General features: G+C 37.4%; 1 protein-coding gene across 1 annotated transcript in view; it reads right to left on the bottom strand.

The window, feature by feature from the left end:
- PDE11A (phosphodiesterase 11A) overlaps positions 1–19,542 on the bottom strand; it is a 382,192-nt gene that overhangs the window by 238,804 nt on the left and 123,846 nt on the right. Inside the window, exon 3 of the mRNA XM_025849540.2 lies at positions 751–840. Coding sequence (XP_025705325.1) covers positions 751–840 — 90 coding nt within the window. The remainder of the gene's footprint in view (positions 1–750; positions 841–19,542) is intronic.

Genomic DNA, 19,542 nt, shown 5'->3' with positions numbered 1-19,542 from the left:
CTCTCTCTCTCTCTCTCTCTCTCTTTCTTTCCTCTTTCTCTCTTTCCTATTTATCTGGATAGGTGAAAGTCCCTCTTTGTATGTGTTTCTTTATAATCCTATAGAAGTGTTTGCATTATTGTCCAGTTCTCTTGTGATGCTCTTCCAGAAAAACTTTCAATTCAAAAGTAAAATCTATGAGGTGGGGTGAAATCATTTGTAACATACCTTGCTTCTTAAAGGAACTAAATTGTAAAAATATAGCTAAAGTGTGTTATTGTTTCAAAGCTATAAGTAAGAGTATATCTACTACCTTAGAGTACAGATGTGAAATCAATTTCATTTTTATTTATTTTTTTAAAGATTTTATTTATTTATTCATGAAAGACAGAGAGAGAGAGAGAGGCAGAGGGAGAAGCAGGCTCCCAAGGAGCAGGGAGCCCGACGCGGGACTCGATCCCAGGACCCTGGGACCATGACCTGAGCCGAAGGCAGACGCTCAACCATCTGAGCCACCCAGGTGCCCTTAATTTCATTTTCAAAAGAAGCTGGTACTCTTTGCCCCAAACAACAGAGAATTTGTATCCACTTCCATTTGTACTTATTGCTTCAAAGATATCTTCAACCATAAACTTGAAAGATTAAACAAATAAGAAGGATTCCTGTACTACTCAAACATCATCTGCTTGTTTTTTAAAAGACATGATGACTCACAGACCCTTGAAAGTCAGAGAGCTTGGAGGGTTGTGAACAGCATTTCTTTCTACTCACCCTGCTTCTTTCATATTCTTTCCTTGAGGCAGCAAAGAGTTGAGCATTAGATATGGCAATTCCACAAAATGGAAGATACATCTGCATAACCTGGGGGCAGAGAGAGTGTTAAGAACATTAAAACCTTACTGCACCAAATGCTATATTCCTTGCATTGGCCTGATCATAATACTTTCTTTTTAACACAGAAATCGAGTATGGAATTATTGATATGAGTATCTTAACTTCAGAAGGGATATTTTTCAGAGTTGACTCTAAGATGGTCTCAATTAAGCTTTAACTAGGGACAGTCACATCTCTGAGCACATATAGTGAAGCAACAGACAATGATGACTATGATATAGGAACTGTACCTAAATCATCTGTGTATCCCTTCTTTGATCAATGAAAAAGGAATAAATGAATCAACTCATATATCTAAAATGTAAGGCAAGTGTCCACATTCACATTTGGATGGTGGCAGGCTATGAGTCAATTTCCTTGTACACGTGTATCTGTACCAGGGTTCTCAGCTTGACCCTAGCACACAGCCAGCTACAAATTTCAGTATGCCTGGTAGATTGGCCCAGTAGGAACTTAGGGGCCACAGGGCCTAATAGCCTCGTGCAAAAGAGCTCAAATTGTGCCCACCGTTCTGTTGACAGAACTGGATGTGAATGCAAATGTGCAGGATGATCCTACAGAAGCCTGTTTGAGGAAAGGCTGGGGATCCTTTCAGAGAGCACACTTCTCCTATGGGAAGAAACAGCTCGGTGTGGTGGGCTCGATCCTAACAAAGACTTTCTCATCATTTCATCATCACTTATTTTCAATACTTCCTGACACTCTCGCTCAGATTCATCTCTGGCATCTCTGATTCCAAAGAGAGAGAGAAAGCCCCAAGTAAAAACCAAAGGAATGATTTCCCTAGACTCTTCGCAACATAGAACATTGTGATGAGCAAGATTGCTTTGGGATTTCTTTAAGGAAAAGGGCATGTTTTGCTCCATTGTCTTCCTCCTTTCCTCTGTCTCCTCTCCTATCTCTGTCTCTGTCTCTGTCTCTCTCTCTCTCACACACCCCCCCCACACACACTGCAGTGTCCTGTGAAGAGGTACAGAGCAGTGGCAAAACAGAGCCGCTCCTGCATGCGCAGAAGGCAGAAGTGCAGTGTTCACCATGGGTGAGGGATGAGAATAGCAGGAGCTGCGGGAGACGCCCGTGGGACACGCAGAACACAATTACCTAGAGTGGAAGGTGATTTTACAGAGGGCTTGAGAAAGACAAAAGATAAAGGACAACCCACATTCCCTATCATTTCTTTCCTATTAAAACCTTGCTTTGGCTACCTGGGCACACTCAACTCTGACCTCGGGTCCCAGGAAGTGTAGCACAATGCTGTACAAGCTAATATGGCGACACCACTCTTGGAAGAAAGACAAACGGCAGGATTGGGAGTAGGTAGAGTACAAAACCAATGGGTTGATTTTTTACACATCTTTCCAGGATAAATTCCTTCACTGAATTTGAACTTCTATTTAATGAGGACCTACTAGGTGCCAGACACGCTCACTTCATTTCGTCATTTGAATAGCACATCAACTTCTCCCGGAGAGACTTTAAGTACATTTTAGAGATCAGGAAATTCAGTAACTTGCTCAAACTCACACAGGAACTCAGGTCATCTTCTTCTACAACTGATGATCATTCCTTACAACATGCTGTCTCCTAGAACGAGATGCTATTTCTGTCACCCCCTCATTCTCTTTCCTCGATCCTCCCCCTCATGCCTTAGGAAGTTTGTTGATAAGCCCGGATAAAGCTGTTGACATAAAGCTGCCAAATATTCTGCCAGAATTTCCCTGTCGTTAGCCAGAATGGGACCACTTTCAACATTACCTACACACACAGAAAGCACTTTTGGTTCCTGTTTTTTCTCTGCTGTGGAGGCAGTGACGATGGTGGAGGTGGGGGGGAGGAGGAGATCCGGGTTCTTTTACTCTCCTCCTTTTCCTTCCTTTCTTTCCTCTTCTCTTCCTCCCTCCCTTCCTTCCTTCCTGTATTTATTTGCCTTCAGAGGCCATGTTTAATATGGTTTGTAGGTTATGCAAGTAGGTAGAAGAGAATGACCAAATGAATATATGAAATGTTTTTTTTCTTTAAGATTTTATTTATTTATTTGACAGAGAGAGACACAGCGAGAGAGGGAACACAAGCAGGGGGGAGGGATAGAGGGAGAAGCAGGCTCCCCGCCGAGCAAGGAGCCAGATGCGGGGCTCGATCCCAGGACCCTGGGATCATGACCTGAGCTGAAGGCAGATGCTTAACGCCTGAGCCACCCAGGCGCCCCATGTGAAATGTTTTCTAATATAGCTAGGCTTGCTTCAATTCATTTGTAATACCAATATGTATTGAGCTCCAAGAATTGTGTATAATTAAAAAGAATGTGAATTTTAAATTACATGACCATTGTCCTTTGTATGGCTTTTCTGTGTGAAAGCCAAAAAGTCACTTAACCTTTCTGAACCCATTTCCTTATCTATAAAATGCCTGGTTTCATTGGCTAATCTTTCCTTTTTAGTTCTAATATTTGGTGATTCTAATAAGTAGAAACATCCATGAGCTGTAATATTCTACTTACTGGAGAAAACAAAGAACTCAATAAACATGCTCATATTTTATTCAAGAAATAATCATTTGTAGTAGTAATTGATATTGACACAGTCCTTGGATATGATGTTAAGCATTTTATATGTGCTCTACCCTCTGATCCTTGTAATCACATATGTCATACCATTTATACTATTTTTCGGATGGGAAAACTGAGGCTTTAGAAACTTACCCAAATTTGTTGGGAGCTATCTCTCCATGGGTCTCTCACATTTTGGCACAACTTACAAGCAAAGGCACTGCTCTATCTTTCAAAGGTGTTTGTATAATGAACAGCCTTGGGAAACCATGTCTTTTTCCAGAGGGAAGAGCAGATTTGTTTACTATGAAGTATCATTAAGGGAGTATCTCTCTCTGGGGCAGAGCTCTTGCAGGCTTACTGTCCATTATGAAAGATCTGTGTTCCCTACATTTGTTGTTTCTCTCCCATAACCCATGTCCTGTGTCATCAAGATGAGGCTGTTAGCGAACATTTCATCCCAAGCCAGAAACAGCTGTTCACATATCATTAAGACTATTTCATTTTTGGGGTGCCTGGGTGGTTCGGTCAGTTAAGCGTCTGCCTTCGGCTCAGGTCATGGTCCCAGGGTCCTGGGATGGAGCCCCGCATCGGGCTCCCTACTCGGCAGACAGTCTGCTTGTCCCTCTCTCTGACCCTCTTCTTCCTGCTCTTTCTTTGCCCAGCTCTTTTTTCTTGCTCTTTTTTTTCTTTCTTTCTCTTTCTCTCTGATAAATAAAATCTTTAAAAAAATTTTTAAAAAGACTATTTCATTTTTCATTTATCCTGTAGGTGTATTGATATGAACTCCCTGACATAGTTACTTAGTATTTGTAATTGTAGGGTAAGAACCCCAGGAACAGTTACTGAGATCCATGTTAAATTTCTTTATTCCCTTTTTACTGAGTTAGTTGCTATTTATTTTATTGTCTCATTCCATTGATTCCCCCTCTACTACATTGCATTTCCTTTATTTTAGTGACTAAAACTAGAAAGTCTATGTATATACTTAATAAAATCTAAATAACATCTTTGGCCTCCTTCCAAATAAGATAAAGACACTGGAATACTTTTAGCTTCTTGTTATATATGTTACTTTTTTAACTTATATCTTGTTCGTTACTACAAACTGCACATTATTATTATTAGTTCATGCTTTATTTAGATTTACCCACATGTTTACCAATTTTTTCCTCTTCATTCCTTCTAGCATTTCCTTCTGTCCTGGAATAATTTTTCTCTTTTTGAATCCTTTAGGATATCCTTTAGCATTGCTGGTAAATGTGTTATTTTTGTTTTGTATAAAAATGTTCTTATTCTATGATCAATCTTTAAAGGTAATTTAGTTTGGTATACAATTCTAGGTTGACAGCTATTTTTCTTCATACTTAGAAGATATTATTCTCTTATCATGTGCAGCTGATGCTGCTAAAATAGTCAGCTGTCAATCTAATTTTTTGTAGGTTATCCATCTTTGTCTCTTGTTTCTCCTAGGACCTCTTTCTGTCTTTGGTGGCCAGTCTGTACTTTTCCAGCCTCAATCAAAGGCTTAACTGGATCATATAGAACTCTAAATATATTGGCCAAAGATTACTGAGGATGGAGACAATATTATACCTTTATGACACATTGCAAACTGGGAGGGGATCTTGATTTACAAAGGGAATGATTTCCCTGTGTCATTTATTGGTAGAACAACTCAACACTCTGAAGCCAGAGTCAGTTCCACTATGGACACCTACATGACAATATGATTCAATGAGTTTCTAAATAAATATCCAGGAGAATCGGGCAAATGCATTTTGAAAGGAAGAAGTGAAAAGAAGCAGAAGCAGTATGGAAATAGGAGATAATGAAAAATAAAAATTTTTATGTCTTTTTTTCAGTCCCAGTGCAACAGATGTCTTTTTTTTAAACAAAGAAAGAGAAATATTGTTCTATTCTTTTCCTTTGAAGTCCCCCTCCTCCAAGAAAAAATACTAATTTGGCCTTCATCATCCAGTTTCTGAATACGAAAGGTCTAAAAAAACCTTGATGACTAAGAAGCTAATGAATCTGTACACCCTTGTGCAGTGCTTTTCAGCTTGAAAGCACTTTATGAACATTAGCTAATTAATCTTTACAACATCCCACTCGGAAAGGGAGTTAAACTGAAAATCATTTAACAGCGCAGAAAAGTCCCTTTAGCCCTAGAAACTCATGAAAAGTGTCACTAATAAGCATAAAATGGGAGCACTGGGACTTCCATCAATGTCCTAAAGAAAGACAGTAGGTACTGAGCTTTTTCAAACTTACAGACCACAGAGAAAGGTTATTAAAGCCTCCTGGGCAGGGCTGGTCCAATTATTCATCATTAAAGGACACTGGAGGTCTACACTGGAGATTCTTTGAGGGGCCTAGGGCCATCCCCTTTATGGACTCCACTCCTGAAGGCAAATAGCTTGAAGAACCACATCACTATCCCCTAAAGTCATGGGTGAGAGAAGGTCTTCCCACCATCAGGCAACATCTGCCTCTGCGCTGACCCTGTGATAGGCAGTTGCAGGTCCCTCCCGCCCTCTGGCAGGAACTATAAGGCAAAAGTCACTGAGCTGGGTGGGCCCCACTGATTTGAAACAGATGTTGTAACTCGAACACTAAATAAAGTCTTCAAGTGGAGTAATTTGGAAAATAAGGTATCAAAATATAGAGGCAGTCACATTGTTTTCACATAATGAAACACCTTCCACATATTTTAAGAATAGAATATTTAAAATAGTAAAAAAACGAAGGGCGCCTGGGTAGCTCATGAGTTAGGCATCTGCCTTCGGCTCAGTCATGATCCCAGGGTCCTGAGATAGAGTCTTACGTCAGGGTCCCTGCTCAGTGGGGAGCCTGCTTCTCCCTCCGCCTGCTGCTCCCCCTGCTTGGGCTCACTTACCCTCTCTCCCTCTGACAAATAAATAAATAAATAAATAAAATCTTAGATAAATAAATAAATAAAATAGTAAAAAATGAGTCTGAAGTTTTCTAGAGTCTCCAAAGAAAATTCCTGCTTCCAGAGGTATAGTTTGGATCACTGCAATTTTCTTCCTAGGCAAATTCAGTAAAGACAATAGGTCAGATTTTTATTTCAAATGTCACCTGTGCCCTCTTTGAAGAAAACGGTCTCCCAAAAATACAGACATATAAAGTCCCCACTTTGTTTGAAAGAACACTGGCATGGAATAGAATGATTCAACACATACTTTTGGAAATTGTTTCTTTTAAGAATTAACACTCTGGGGACGCCTGGATGGCTCAGTCAGTTAAGCTCTGCCTTCGGCTCAGGTCATGATTCCAGGGTCCTGGGATCGAGCCCCGCATAAGGCTCCCTGCTCAGTGGAGAGACTGCTTCTCCCTTTACCCCTTCCCCTGCTCGTGCTCGTGCCCTCTCTCTCAAAAATAAATAAATAAAATCTTTAAACAAAATTAAGAAAAAAGAATTAACCCTCTAAAGAGAATGGACAGGGGTGCATTTCATTCACAAAAGATGAGTAAGAGCAAAGTAACAAACAAAGTAGACAGAGAAACTTATGGGGTGCCTGGGTGGCTCAGTCGGTTAAGCGTCTACCTTCAGCTCAGGTCATGATCCCAGGGTCCTGGGATTGAGTCCCACATCAGGGAGCCTGCTTCTCTCTCTGCCTGCCATTTCCCCTGCTTGTGCACTCTCTCTCTCTCTCTGACAAATAAATAAAATCTAAAAAAGAAAGAAAGAAAGAAAGAAGAAAAAGAAAGAAAGAAACTTCCTCTTCTGCTTTTTTTCTGAGGAGATGGGCATGTAGGTACTTCTGCTTCTGCTCCTGGGTATCAAAGCTGGGACCGTAGGGGAATTGGAATGATCTCCCTTCCACTATCTTCACATCTCTTTCTGAGGCTAGTATTGGCTCAAAGATCCCTAAGAAGCCAAGCTTATCCAAGGGTAGACAGGCTGAGGCTGATTCCTGGCAGGCAGCCTTGCAGCATCAGGGCCTACTCTCCTGGACTTTTTTGCAGGCTCTGGTCTGCTGAGCACTTGAATCATGCATATTACCTGATAACCTTATTTCTATTTGCTCCCATTCCCGACATGGGAGACTTTAGAAAAACAACCTTCTCATATCCCAAGGCACTTCTAAATTCCCACTCTCTTACTCACTGTGTTGACAGGAAAACCCATTTCAGGAGCCATGCTTCTTCATTTACTGAAAGAACCCATTTCAGGAGCCATGTCCTTTCCAAGATAATTTGAATTGTCTTTTTTGGATCGTAAGATTTCAACAGAAAAAAAAAAAATCACTCACATTTCTACTGTTCAAGGGTAACCACTATGAACATTTGGGAGACCGCCACTCAAATTTTCCTCTCTCTCGCCATATAAATTCAAAGAGCCTGATCCTATATGTAATATTTTATCTACTTTTTTCACTTTTTATAATTAGCTATCACTTAAATTATGACCAATGCAGAATATCCCATTGTATAGTCCAGAAAAAGAAAATTTATACAGAAAGAAAGTGGGTTACTGGTTGCCCGGGCTAGTGGTGGTAATGAGATTAAGTGTAAGTGAGATAAGGGAACTTATTAGGGGTCTGTTCTAAAACTGCTGACTGTTGCACCATTCCTAAAGTTACTAAAAATCATTGAATTGCTCTTTGAAATGGGTGTGTTTATAACATGTAAAATATATCTCAATATAGCTGTTAAAAATTATCATTCAAAAATCTCACTCACTGTATGGATTAATATTTTTCACTTAGTCATCCACTGTTGGACATTTAGATTGCTTCTAATTTTAACAATCTTAGGGTTAAATATCCTTGCAATTAAATCTTTGCACATCTCATAATTATTTTCTTAGGATAAAGCCCTAACATTTGAACTTATTTATTTAACTTAACACACACTTGCATAGCACTTTCTCTCTACCAGGAAATATTCTCCGTGCTTTACTAATATTAATTTGCTAATATGCATGTACATTTTTAAATAACTCCTAGTATTACACAAATTTTTAGTTTTTGTTAAAAAAAATCCAATAGTATAGAAGGGTATACAATAAAATAGCTACAGATGCCTCTTCATTTACTATCCTGCTAACTACTCCCCTCCCAAGGAACAACCTTAAGAGACATTTATAATATTCTTCTGGACCTTTTTTTCATTAACTGCCTACATACAATATCGAGTTTTGGGGGGTGTTTGTAAACATAAGTGGGATCAGACTATAGGTTATGTTTTATACCTTCTTTTTTGCTTGGCATTATATCTTGGAAAACTTGACATGTCTGTTCAAAGAAATCTACTTATTTCTTTTCAATCTTTGCTGAATATTCTAGGAGATGAATGTACCCATTAATTGACATTCTTGTTGTTTCCAAGTTTTCTCTATTACAAATAACACTGCCGTGAACTTTCTTATAAATACATCTTTGTGCACTTGGACAATACTTCTGTTGGACAGATTCCTAGAAGTGAAATTTTAGTTGAAGAAAATGTGCATTAAAAAAAATCTTAACAGCTATTGCCTACTCCTCCTCCAAAAATTCTCTACCAATTTAAACTCCCACTAATAGTCATCAGAGAATTCATTTACCTCTCCTTGTACAACATTGGGTATTATTATTCTTTTTAAATTTTGTCTGACAGATTAAATCAGCACTCATTTTTGCATTAACTTACATTTATTTGATTACTAATGATATTGATAATAATTTCATAACTCCAAATTTGTTGGTTATAATTTCCATAACTTGTTGGTTATCTCTGTTTTTTAATATGGCCTATTTGTGTCTTTGCTTATCTTTTACTGGACATTCTATTTTTTACTACTTACTAAGCACTCTTTTTATTCTAAGAATAATAACCATCTTCCATTTTTGCAAATCATGAATCTTATTTAATAATTAGCAATTGTCATCTCTTTGATACAGTCCAACAGCCCTACAAGCCACGACTGCTTTGTCTAAGATAAATAGATATTATGACCCAGTAAACTTGGGCCTACTCCCTCTCACAGTATAAAGAAATTTCACAACAATATCTACGTATATAACCCCGTCAAGGTTACTTTTATAAGCAGGTTGACCTACATATCTCATGCTGCCTACTTGCTCCATTCATTTTTGTAACTCAGAGTTTGTGTAAGAAGTCAGTTTGAGCTGCAGTTTGATCCAGCCACTCTTGAGTTCTAGCTATTAAGGTCATTATGATTTCTCCAATTACCAAGCACAGGTATAAATGCAGGAAGCTACACTGCATAGTAATTTAGTCTTGGTATCAACAACTTGATGCTAGAAAAACCTTATAATATCATAGTCATTGTATAAACAGAAAAATTCCTCTTAGGCTATTTTCTAATGAGAAAACACATTGGTATTTCTTTAAATGTAGAACATATTCACACTATTTCCTCCCATTATAGTAACAGGATCCTTCCTTTCACCATCTTATTTATCTAGTTCCTTCTTTTTTTTTTTTTTATAACTCCTGGTTCTTAAGGTAGTGGACATTTCATATAAATAGACTCACATAATAGGTGGCCTGTCGTGCCTGTCTGCTTTTGCTTAGCATACAGTTTTCAAGGTTCATTCATGTTGTTGCATGCATCAGTACTCCATTCCTTTTTTCAGTCATTCTTTCTTAAATTAATAGACTTTATTTTTTAGACAAAACAACAAAAAAGTTGAGTGGAAAGTACGGAGATTTCCCATAAACCTCCCTCCCTCCCCTAGCACGCACAGTTTCCCTCAGCATTAACCTCTTACATTAGTGTGGTATATTTGTTACAATTAATAAGCCAATATTGATATATTATTATTAACTAAAGTCCATAGTCTACATTAGGGTTCACTCTTTGGGTTGCATATTCTATGGGCTTTGGCAATTGTATAATGACATGTATCTACCATTACAGTGTCACACAGAATCATTTCATTGACCTAAAAATTCTGTGTTCTGCCTATTCATCTCTTCCTCTGTCTCCCCAAAGCTTTGGTAGCCAGTGATCTTTTCACTGATTCTGTAATTTTGTCCTTTCAGGAACATCATATAGTCAGAATCATACAGTATACAGTCTTTCCAGGTTGGCTTCTTTGGCTTAGCAATATCCACTTAAGGTGACTTCATGTCTTTTCATGGCTTGATAGCTTTTTATTTCTTTTTATCACTGAAAAATATTTCATTATATGGATGTACCACAGTTTGTTGACCTGTTCACCTATTGAAGGACATCTTGGTTGCCTCCAAGTTTTGGCAATGATGAATAAAGCTGTTATAAACATTCATGTGTAGGTTTTTGTGTGGACATGTTTTCAACTCATCTGGCTTAATATCCAGGAGTATGATTGCTGGATTGCATGGGAAGAGTATTTTAGTTTCATAAGAAATTGCCAAACTGTCTTCCAAAGTGCCTGTGCCAATTTGCATTTCCACCAGCAATGAAAAGAAGTTCCTGGTGCTCCACATCCTTGTCAACAAATGCTGTTATCAGTGTCTTGAATTTTAAACATTCTATTTTTTTTTTTTTTTTAGAGAGAGAGAGCAAGCCAGCAGTGGGGGGGAGGGGCAGAGGGAGATGGAGAGGGAATCTTTAGTAGGCTCCAAGCCCAGCGTGGAGCCCAACACGGGGCTTGATCTCACGACCATGAGATCATGACCTGAGCTGAAATCAAGACTTGAATATTTAACTGACTGAGCCACCCAGGCACCCCAAATTTTAAACATTCTAATAGGTGTTTCATGATATCTCAACATTGTTTAAACTTGCAGTTCCCTGATGACATAGGATGTTGAGCATCTTTTCATATGTCTATTTGCTGGGAGTATCTTCTTTAGTAAGATGTCTGTTCAGATCTTTTGCCATTTTTAAATCAAGTTGCTTGTTGCTTATTGTGTTTTGGGAGTTCTTTATATATTCTGGATACCTGTCCTTTATATGTTTTGTAGAGATTTTTCTCCCGGTCTGTGGTTTGTTCATTACATGTTATTTTTTGTGTAAAGCTTAACTAGATTTTTACTTATTTGTTTCTATTCTGCTTTCAGAGAACTTTAGGATTAATCAAAGATTTTAACACATTTCCTCACCTACTTTCAACCTTATTCTTGATATCAGTGTACCCAGGACAGTATTCTTTTGTCCAGGCCCAAGGGAAAAGTCATGTTTTGTCTGTGGAGGTAAGCCCTTTCCTAGGGTCTTTCATTTCTGTCATTTCTGTGGGATTGGGGGCCCTTCCTCTCTACCATCATTGTTTCTATCTCCTATGTCTGGATCTTCCCTTCTCCCTCAAAGGGAAATGTCTTTCCTTTCATTTGGTATTGCTGTTTCCATCTGCATACCTCCAGGTCCTCACTCCCATCATCTGGCTTACAATCTTCAGTCTACAGGAATGGCTCACTGGAAGCTTGTCTATGATCTCCTGATCACCAGATCACAAAACCCACCAAATAATCTATGTCCTTGTCCTCTTTAAAACCTTTACCACTTAATCACGAGCTGGATATTAAAACTTTGGCTTCCATACACTATACACTCCTATTTCTTTTTCTGTGTTTTTGACACCCCTATTCAAGTTATATTCCCAGATTCAGTCTTTGACGTTCTAACCTTCTCTTTCCACATTCTCCCTCTAAGGATTTATTTATTCTCATAATATAAAAATCCTACAGGGGCACCTGGGTGGCTCAGTTTGTTGAGCATCCATCTCTTGGTTTTGGTTCAGGTAGTGATGTTGGGGTGGTGAGATGGAGCCCAGCATCAGTTTCCACACTCAGTGGGGAGTCTTCTTGAGATTCTCTCTCCCTTTCCCTCTGCCCCCTCTCCTCCTCCTCTCTCTCTCTCTAATAAATAAATAAATCTTAAAAAAAAGAATCCTACAAAATAAAGCAGGTTGGCCATCCAAGAATTAACCTTTGAGCAAGAGTCAGCTAGAAAAGAGCAAATTCGATAGGGCCAGATATTTAAGCAGCCGAGAAACTTCCTTCTTTTGCTTACTTACTTCTCCTGCCTCACTCTTGAATGTCGCTCCATCTCTAATTCCCTTTGGCTCTGAATTCATTCTGCTATGTCCCTAGCCACACTTCCTCTCAGCCACCCTCTGCTATTTTTCAGATTTAGGTTTCAGAGTTTCTCATCCTAATCCACCAAGCTGAGCCCTGGGAACATTTGCTTCCTCTATCTCATAGTCTAATTTTGACATTTCCGGTCCTAAACTGAACTTGACTCTGAATTCAACAATATTAACTAGACAGGTGCCAAAGCCTCTTCTTTTTATTGGTGTCTTCAATAGTAACCTCTGGGATGATTCTCAGAGATGACTCTCTGATGCTGACCTTTTCTCTGTGCTCTAGCTCCACATCACCAGTTGCCTATAGGCTATTTCAACTCAGAGGTCCATATATTACCTCAAACTCAGCATTCCAAACCCAAGTTTATCATTTCAACCCCTTCTCCTTCGGAAGAAAGAGAGCTTCCAAAATGCTCTATCTGTGCCAAATGAGCCATTAATGTTCTATTTACCCAGTTCCAAACTCTTGAAGCCAACTTTGATTGCTGTCTAAACATTGGCAAAAACACATAATAGTAATTCAGTAGCTTCCAAGGTCTCCATCCCACACCCTTGAGCTTCTGCGGGTCAGCTTTGCCATCCCTCACTATCTCTACATTATTGTAACGGTAGTCGAGACATTCTCATCCTCACAATGTGCCAAGAACTCATTAATCTTTGCTTTCTCATCCAGAAAAGTCATAAATTTAAAAACACTGACTGTCCCAATGTGCCCTGTTGTGACAATTAAAGAATGGAAGAAATAAATATTATAAATGCCTTATACATATTGAAAACTGTTTTCTTCAAACTACTATTGTGTGAGCATGTCTACACCACATACAGTACTTTCAAAAAAATCTCATTAGAAGCTCATCAGAAAGTATCTTGAATATTTAAGACTATGGCTTAGTATTTTATAGATGTTTGTGGAAGATACGTAATAATCTCAGGAAAAACAGTGAGGAAATATAAAATTGCTATTCAGAGGAACACATGAGACCCAGAAGGGATTCTTCTACTTATATATCTTTTTTTCATTTTCTAAAAATAATTTATCATCCAAATGCAATGCCAATGACATGGATAATAAACCACACTATTTTTTAATTTCCAGCAATATTCTCCAGTGGAGAAGAAACAGAGAAGGCTATGAAAAATATGCTTAGAGCATTAATATTTAATTAATGTAATAGGACCCTAAAATGAATATTATAAGTGTAAAAGCCTTGATTAAATACATAAGTTGTGCTTATGCAAGTAAAACACTGAATTGGTACTTACTAAATTTAAGACATTTTTAAATAGACAACCTTGAAGACAGAGCTTAAAGTTTAGCCTAAAAACACATGGAACTTTGTGAAGGGCTAATCATTTATAGGCATACTTCATTGTATTGTGCTTCACTTTATTGCACTTTGCAGATATTGTATTTTTTACAAATTAGAGATTTGTGGCAACCCGACATCCAGCAAGTCTATCAGTACCATTTTTTCCAACAGCATTTGCTCACTTAATGTCTCTGTGTCACATTGTGGTAATTCTCTCAATATTTCAACCTTTTTCATCGTTCTTATATTTGTTATGTGATCATGATCAGTGATCTTTTATGTTATTATTGTAATTACATATTATTGTAAATATTTTGGGATGCCACAAGCCATGTCTGTATAAGACAACAAAGTAAATCAGTAAATGTGTGTTCTGACTGTTCCACCAACCAGACATTCCCCACTCTCTCTCCCTCTCCTTGGGCCTCCCTATCTCCTGAGACACAACAATATTGATATAGGGCCAATTAATAACCCACAGTGTTCACGTGAAAGGAAGAGTTGCATGTCTCTCACTTTAATCAAAAGATAGAAATGATTAAGCTCAGTAAGGGAAGGCATGTTGAAAGCTGAGATAGGCCAAAATGTAGGCCTCCTGCCCCAAGCATTTAGCCAAGTTGTAAATGCAAAGTTCTCGATGGAAATTAAAAGTGCTACTCCAGTGAACATATGAATGATAAGAAAGCAAAACAGCCTTATTGCTGATATGGAGAAAATTTTAGTGGTCTGGCTAGAAGATCCAACTGGCCACAAGATCCCCTTAAGCCAAAGCCTAATCCAGAGTAAGGCCCTAACTCTCTTGGATGCCATGAAAGCTGAGAGGTGAGGAAACTGCAGAAGAAGAGTTGGAAGCTAGCAGACTTAGTTCATGAGGTTTAAGAAAAGAAACCATCTTCACAGCATAAAAAAGTGCAAGGGGAAGCAGCAAGTGCTGATGTAGAAGCTGCAGCAAGTTCTCCAGAAGATCAAGCTAAGATCATTCATGAAAGTGGCTACACTAAACAACAGATGTTCAATGTAGATGAAAACAGCCTTCTATTGGAAGAAAAAGCCATCTAGGACTTTCATAGCCAAAGAAGAAAAGTCAATGCCTGGCTTCAAAGCTTCAAAGGATAGGCTGATTCTCTTACTAGGGGCTAATGCAGCTGGTGACTTTAAGTTGAAGCTAATGCCCACTGACCAGTCCAAAAATCCTAAAGCCCTTAACAGTTATGCTTAATGTACTCTGCCTGTGCTTTATCAGTGGAACAACAAAGCCTGGATGACAGCACATCTGTTTACAACATGGTTTACTAAATATTTTAAGTCTACTGTTGGGACCTGCTGCTCAAAGATTCTTTTTAAAAATATTACTGCTCATTGACAGTACACCTGGTCATACAAATGCTCTCATGGAGAAGTATGATGGAATTAATGTTGTTTTCATGCTTGCTAACACAACATCCATTCTGCAGCCCATGAATCAAGGTCATTTCAATTTTCAAGTATAGTTATTTAAGAAATATATGTCATCAGGCCAGAAGCTGTCATAGGTAGTGATTCCTCTGATGGATCTAGGCAAAGTATATTGAAAACTTTCTGGAAAGGATTCACCATTCTAGATGCTGTTAAGAACATCTGTGATTTATGGGAAGAGGTCAAAATATCAACATTAACAGGAGTTTGAAAGAAGTTGATTCCAACCCTCATGGATGACTTTGGAGGGTTCAAGACTTCAGTGGAGGAAGTAGCTACAGATGTGATGAAAAGAGCAAGACAACTAGAATTAGAAGTGGAGCTTGAAGATGTGACTGAATTGCTACAATCTCATGATAAAACTTGTATGGATGAGGAGTTGCTTTTTTTTAACATTTATTTAGGTGAGAGAGAGAGAGTGAGAGAGCACAAGTGGGGGGAGGGGCAGAGAGAATCCTCAAGCAGACTCCCTGCTGAGTGTGGAGCCTGATGTGGGGCTCTCGATCCCAGGACACTGAGATCATGACCTGAGCGGAAATCAAGAGTCGGTTGCCCAACCAACTGAACCACACAGGTGCTCGGAGGAGTTGCTCCTTATGGATGAGCAAAGAAAGTGGTTTCTTGAGATGGAATCTACTCCTGGTGAAGATGCTGGAATGACAACAAAGGATTTAGACAGAATGTTACATAAACTTGGTTGATAAAGCAACATCAGGGTTTGGAGGATTGCCTCCAATTTTGAAAAGAAACTCTACTTGGGTAATATGCTATCAAACAGCATCACATGCTACAGAAAAATCGTTTGTGAAAAGGAGTCAACCAATGCAGCAAACTTCGCTGTTGTCTTATTTTTAAGAATTGCCACAGTTACCCCAACCTTCAGCAACCAGCACCCTGATTAGTCAGCAGCCATCAATATGGAGGCAAGACTCTCCACTAGCAAAAAGATTAGGACTTCCTATAAACTCAGATGATGGTTACCATTTTTTTTAGAATTAAAGTATTTGTTAATTAAGGTATGCACATTATTTTTTTAGACATAATGCTATTGAATACTTAGTAGTCTATGGTCTGGTATAAGCATAACTCTTTTATGCACTGGGAAACCAAAACATTCATTTGGTTCACCTTTATTGCAATATTTGCTTTAGTGCAGTAGTCTGGAATCAAACCCATAATATCTCTGAAGTTTGCTTGTATTACCAGTGTTGGGTAGCAATCCAAAGAGGAAAGCCTTCTATGGGATTCATCAGGAATTCAGCAAGGTTTCTCATTACGTATCTTAGAACAGTCTAGCTAAAATCTAGGAAGCTATCTTCAAAGGCAAAATGCTTTATTGCCCCCATCCACACTTTTCATTCTTCATCCAGATTCAGTCTGTCAGTAGTACGGTCTCATTAATTGCTTCAGGTGTTGTTTCTTTTCATAGTTCAAATATTTATTTTAAGGGCTAAATTACATATACAGTAAAGAGAGAGAATAAAAATACAAGCCCAAAGAAAGCAGAAGGCAGGAATTAATAAAAATAAAAACTGAAAATAATAAATGAGAAAACAACCAGTAAAACTGATAAATTGCTCCAGAAATGGTGCTTGTAGGGAAAATCAATAAGGCAAATAAATCACTAGCTAGTTTAATCAGAGGAAAAAACCCACAAATGCACTAAAACAGAAGTGATAAAATATATTCTCAGCTACAGAAAAAAAAATTTAAAGAATTATAACAGACTTCTTTGCACAACCCTAAGCTTATATATTTGAAAATCTGATGGTGCATTTTAAGGAAAATATAAATTAGCAAAATTGAATTAATAAGAATGAGAAAATCTGAGTAAACAAATCACAACAGAAATAAATATTGGGGAGAGTTGTAATAGAATCATTCTCAGAAAAGGTGCCAGGTCTAAATGGTTTCATAGGCAAATTCTTTCAAATTTTCAAAAACAAGGTAATTACTATGCTATTCAAACTATACTAGAGTCCAGAGAAAGGTAGAAAACCTCAAATACTTTTTGAAGGCATGATAATTCTGATAGCACATCCTAATAAAAGTAGCACAAAAATTAAACCTAGAAAATAAGTCCCTTATGAAAATGAGTGAGAAAGATCTTAAATAAAAATATTAGAAATCAAATATATATATATATGGAAACTGAATTTACCCCAATATAAAAAAATGGACATGACCAAGAATTTCTGTTCACTGAACTGATGGTTCAATATTGCAAAATCAATTATTACAAACTTTCATCTTAACTTGTAAAGGAAAAGATATGATTACCTTAATATTCTAGAAAATCATTTGGTGAAATCTACTACCTATTGCCTAAGAAATTTTTAATAAGCTAGAAGGCTATTAAAAAGCATTTTAAAAGTGGATGAACATGTCATATTTCTAAATGAAGGGACCCAATATTAAAAAGAGATCAATTTTCCCTCTAAATTACTCTATAAATTTTATTCTAGTGGAAATTGAAATGATACATTTGGAATTCGAAAAAAAGTAATTCTAAAATTCAAATGAAATGAGAAATATACAACACTAACCAACATTAAAAGGAATAAGAGAAATAAGAAGTAAGTAAAGCTATGATGGCCAAACTAATCCCACAGCACAATGGAACAGGGGTCCAGAACCAGGATGTATGACAAATGAATATTGACAAAGGTGGCATTTCAGATCAACAGGAAAAGATGGTTTAATCAACAAATCACATTGGGACGAATATTTCACTATTTGGGAAAAAAAAAACAACTAAAAATTAGAACTTTAAAAAAAAAAAATCCCAGAGAGACTAATGATAGGCTAAAAAATAAAACTACAGAAGTCATGGAGGAAATATAAATACTTATATACATAGTCCTTAATTGTGAAAGTCTTTTCCAATCATACCACCAAATGTGGAAATTATATGAAAGATTATGGATACCTTTGTATATGAAAACATTTATATCTCAAGATATAAATTAATACTAAAAGGCAAAATGAACCGAGAAAAATTATTTGCAATGTTTATGATAATTGTAAATACCCTAAATAGGAAAAGAATACTCTCAAAACAATCAGAAAAAAAAACCCTCATAAAAATTACCCAAAACCTCATAACTAAAAAATATATGAAAAATGTTTAATACACTATCAAATAAGTATAAACTAAGATAACAGTTAATTGCCACATATTTCCTATTATATTGACAAATATCACAATTAAAACTAATATCCAAGGTTAATAATAATGTGGGAAACAGGCATCTCTTTAAGAAGATGAATTGGTGGAGCATTTCTGAAGAACAGTTTTGCAAAATGTATCAAATGCTTTTAAGAACAGGCCCTTTGTTTTTACAATTTAATTCCTAGAAATTTATCTTAAGAAAATAATCTGACAGGTTTAATCAATGTGCTTATGTCTTACCAGGGGCAAATTCACATCTTATAAGGCCTGAAATGTATACATTTGGGAAGGGAGATTTTCAGAAAAAAATTCAAGGGGTGCTTGGGTGCCTCAGTCAGTTAGACATCGGACTCTTGATCTCAGCTCAGGTCTTGATCTCAGGGTCCTGAGTTCAGGGCCCACGTTAGGCTCCATGCTGCATGTGGAGCATACATACATACATACATACATGCATGCATGCATACATACATACATAAATAGAAAAAAATACAAAATTATGAAAACAAAATTAGGGACGCATGGGTGGCTTGGTCAGTTAAGTGTCTGTCTTCAGCTCAGGTCACGATCCTAGGGTCCTGGGATGAAGCCCTGGTCAGGCTTCCTGCTCAGTGGGGAAACTACTTCTCCCTTTCCCTCTGCCCCTCCCCATGCTCATGCTTGTGCTCTCTCTCTCTCAAAATAAATGAATAAAATCTTTTTCAAAAAAGTAAACAGAATTAGTTATAAAATGAATATTTATTTAGAATGAGGAAAGAAATCATAATATATTACAATTTTTTAAAACTTGACAAATAACCATAAACATTATAGCATTTCCCAAAACAGCGTAATATTTATATTAATTTTCCTAAAATTTTGACAGTAGGATTTTTGATTGCCTCTGCATGTGATAACAATTTTTAATATTATTTCTCTATAGACACATAGAAAAATAATTGTCTTCTCTAGCATGAGCAATCAATATTTGTTCTATATTATTGATGGTTAAAATGCATAATACAATTAACTTCACCCAGAGACATATTTCCTATTTGCATTGCTAGTACAGGTTTGTGTCTTACAAATGCAGGAATTCTGATCAATTCTATGTTGCATAATTCTCACCTAACAGTAAGCAAGCAAGCAAGCAAGCAAGAGAAAGAAAGA

This window comes from Callorhinus ursinus, unplaced genomic scaffold (assembly GCF_003265705.2).
Source record: "Callorhinus ursinus isolate GAN/ISIS: 27379988/994484 unplaced genomic scaffold, GSC_fseal_2.0 scaffold2, whole genome shotgun sequence".
Taxonomy (NCBI): domain Eukaryota; kingdom Metazoa; phylum Chordata; class Mammalia; order Carnivora; family Otariidae; genus Callorhinus; species Callorhinus ursinus.
Note: the sequence above shows the minus strand (reverse complement) of the source record. Positions and strands in the feature narration are given on the sequence as shown.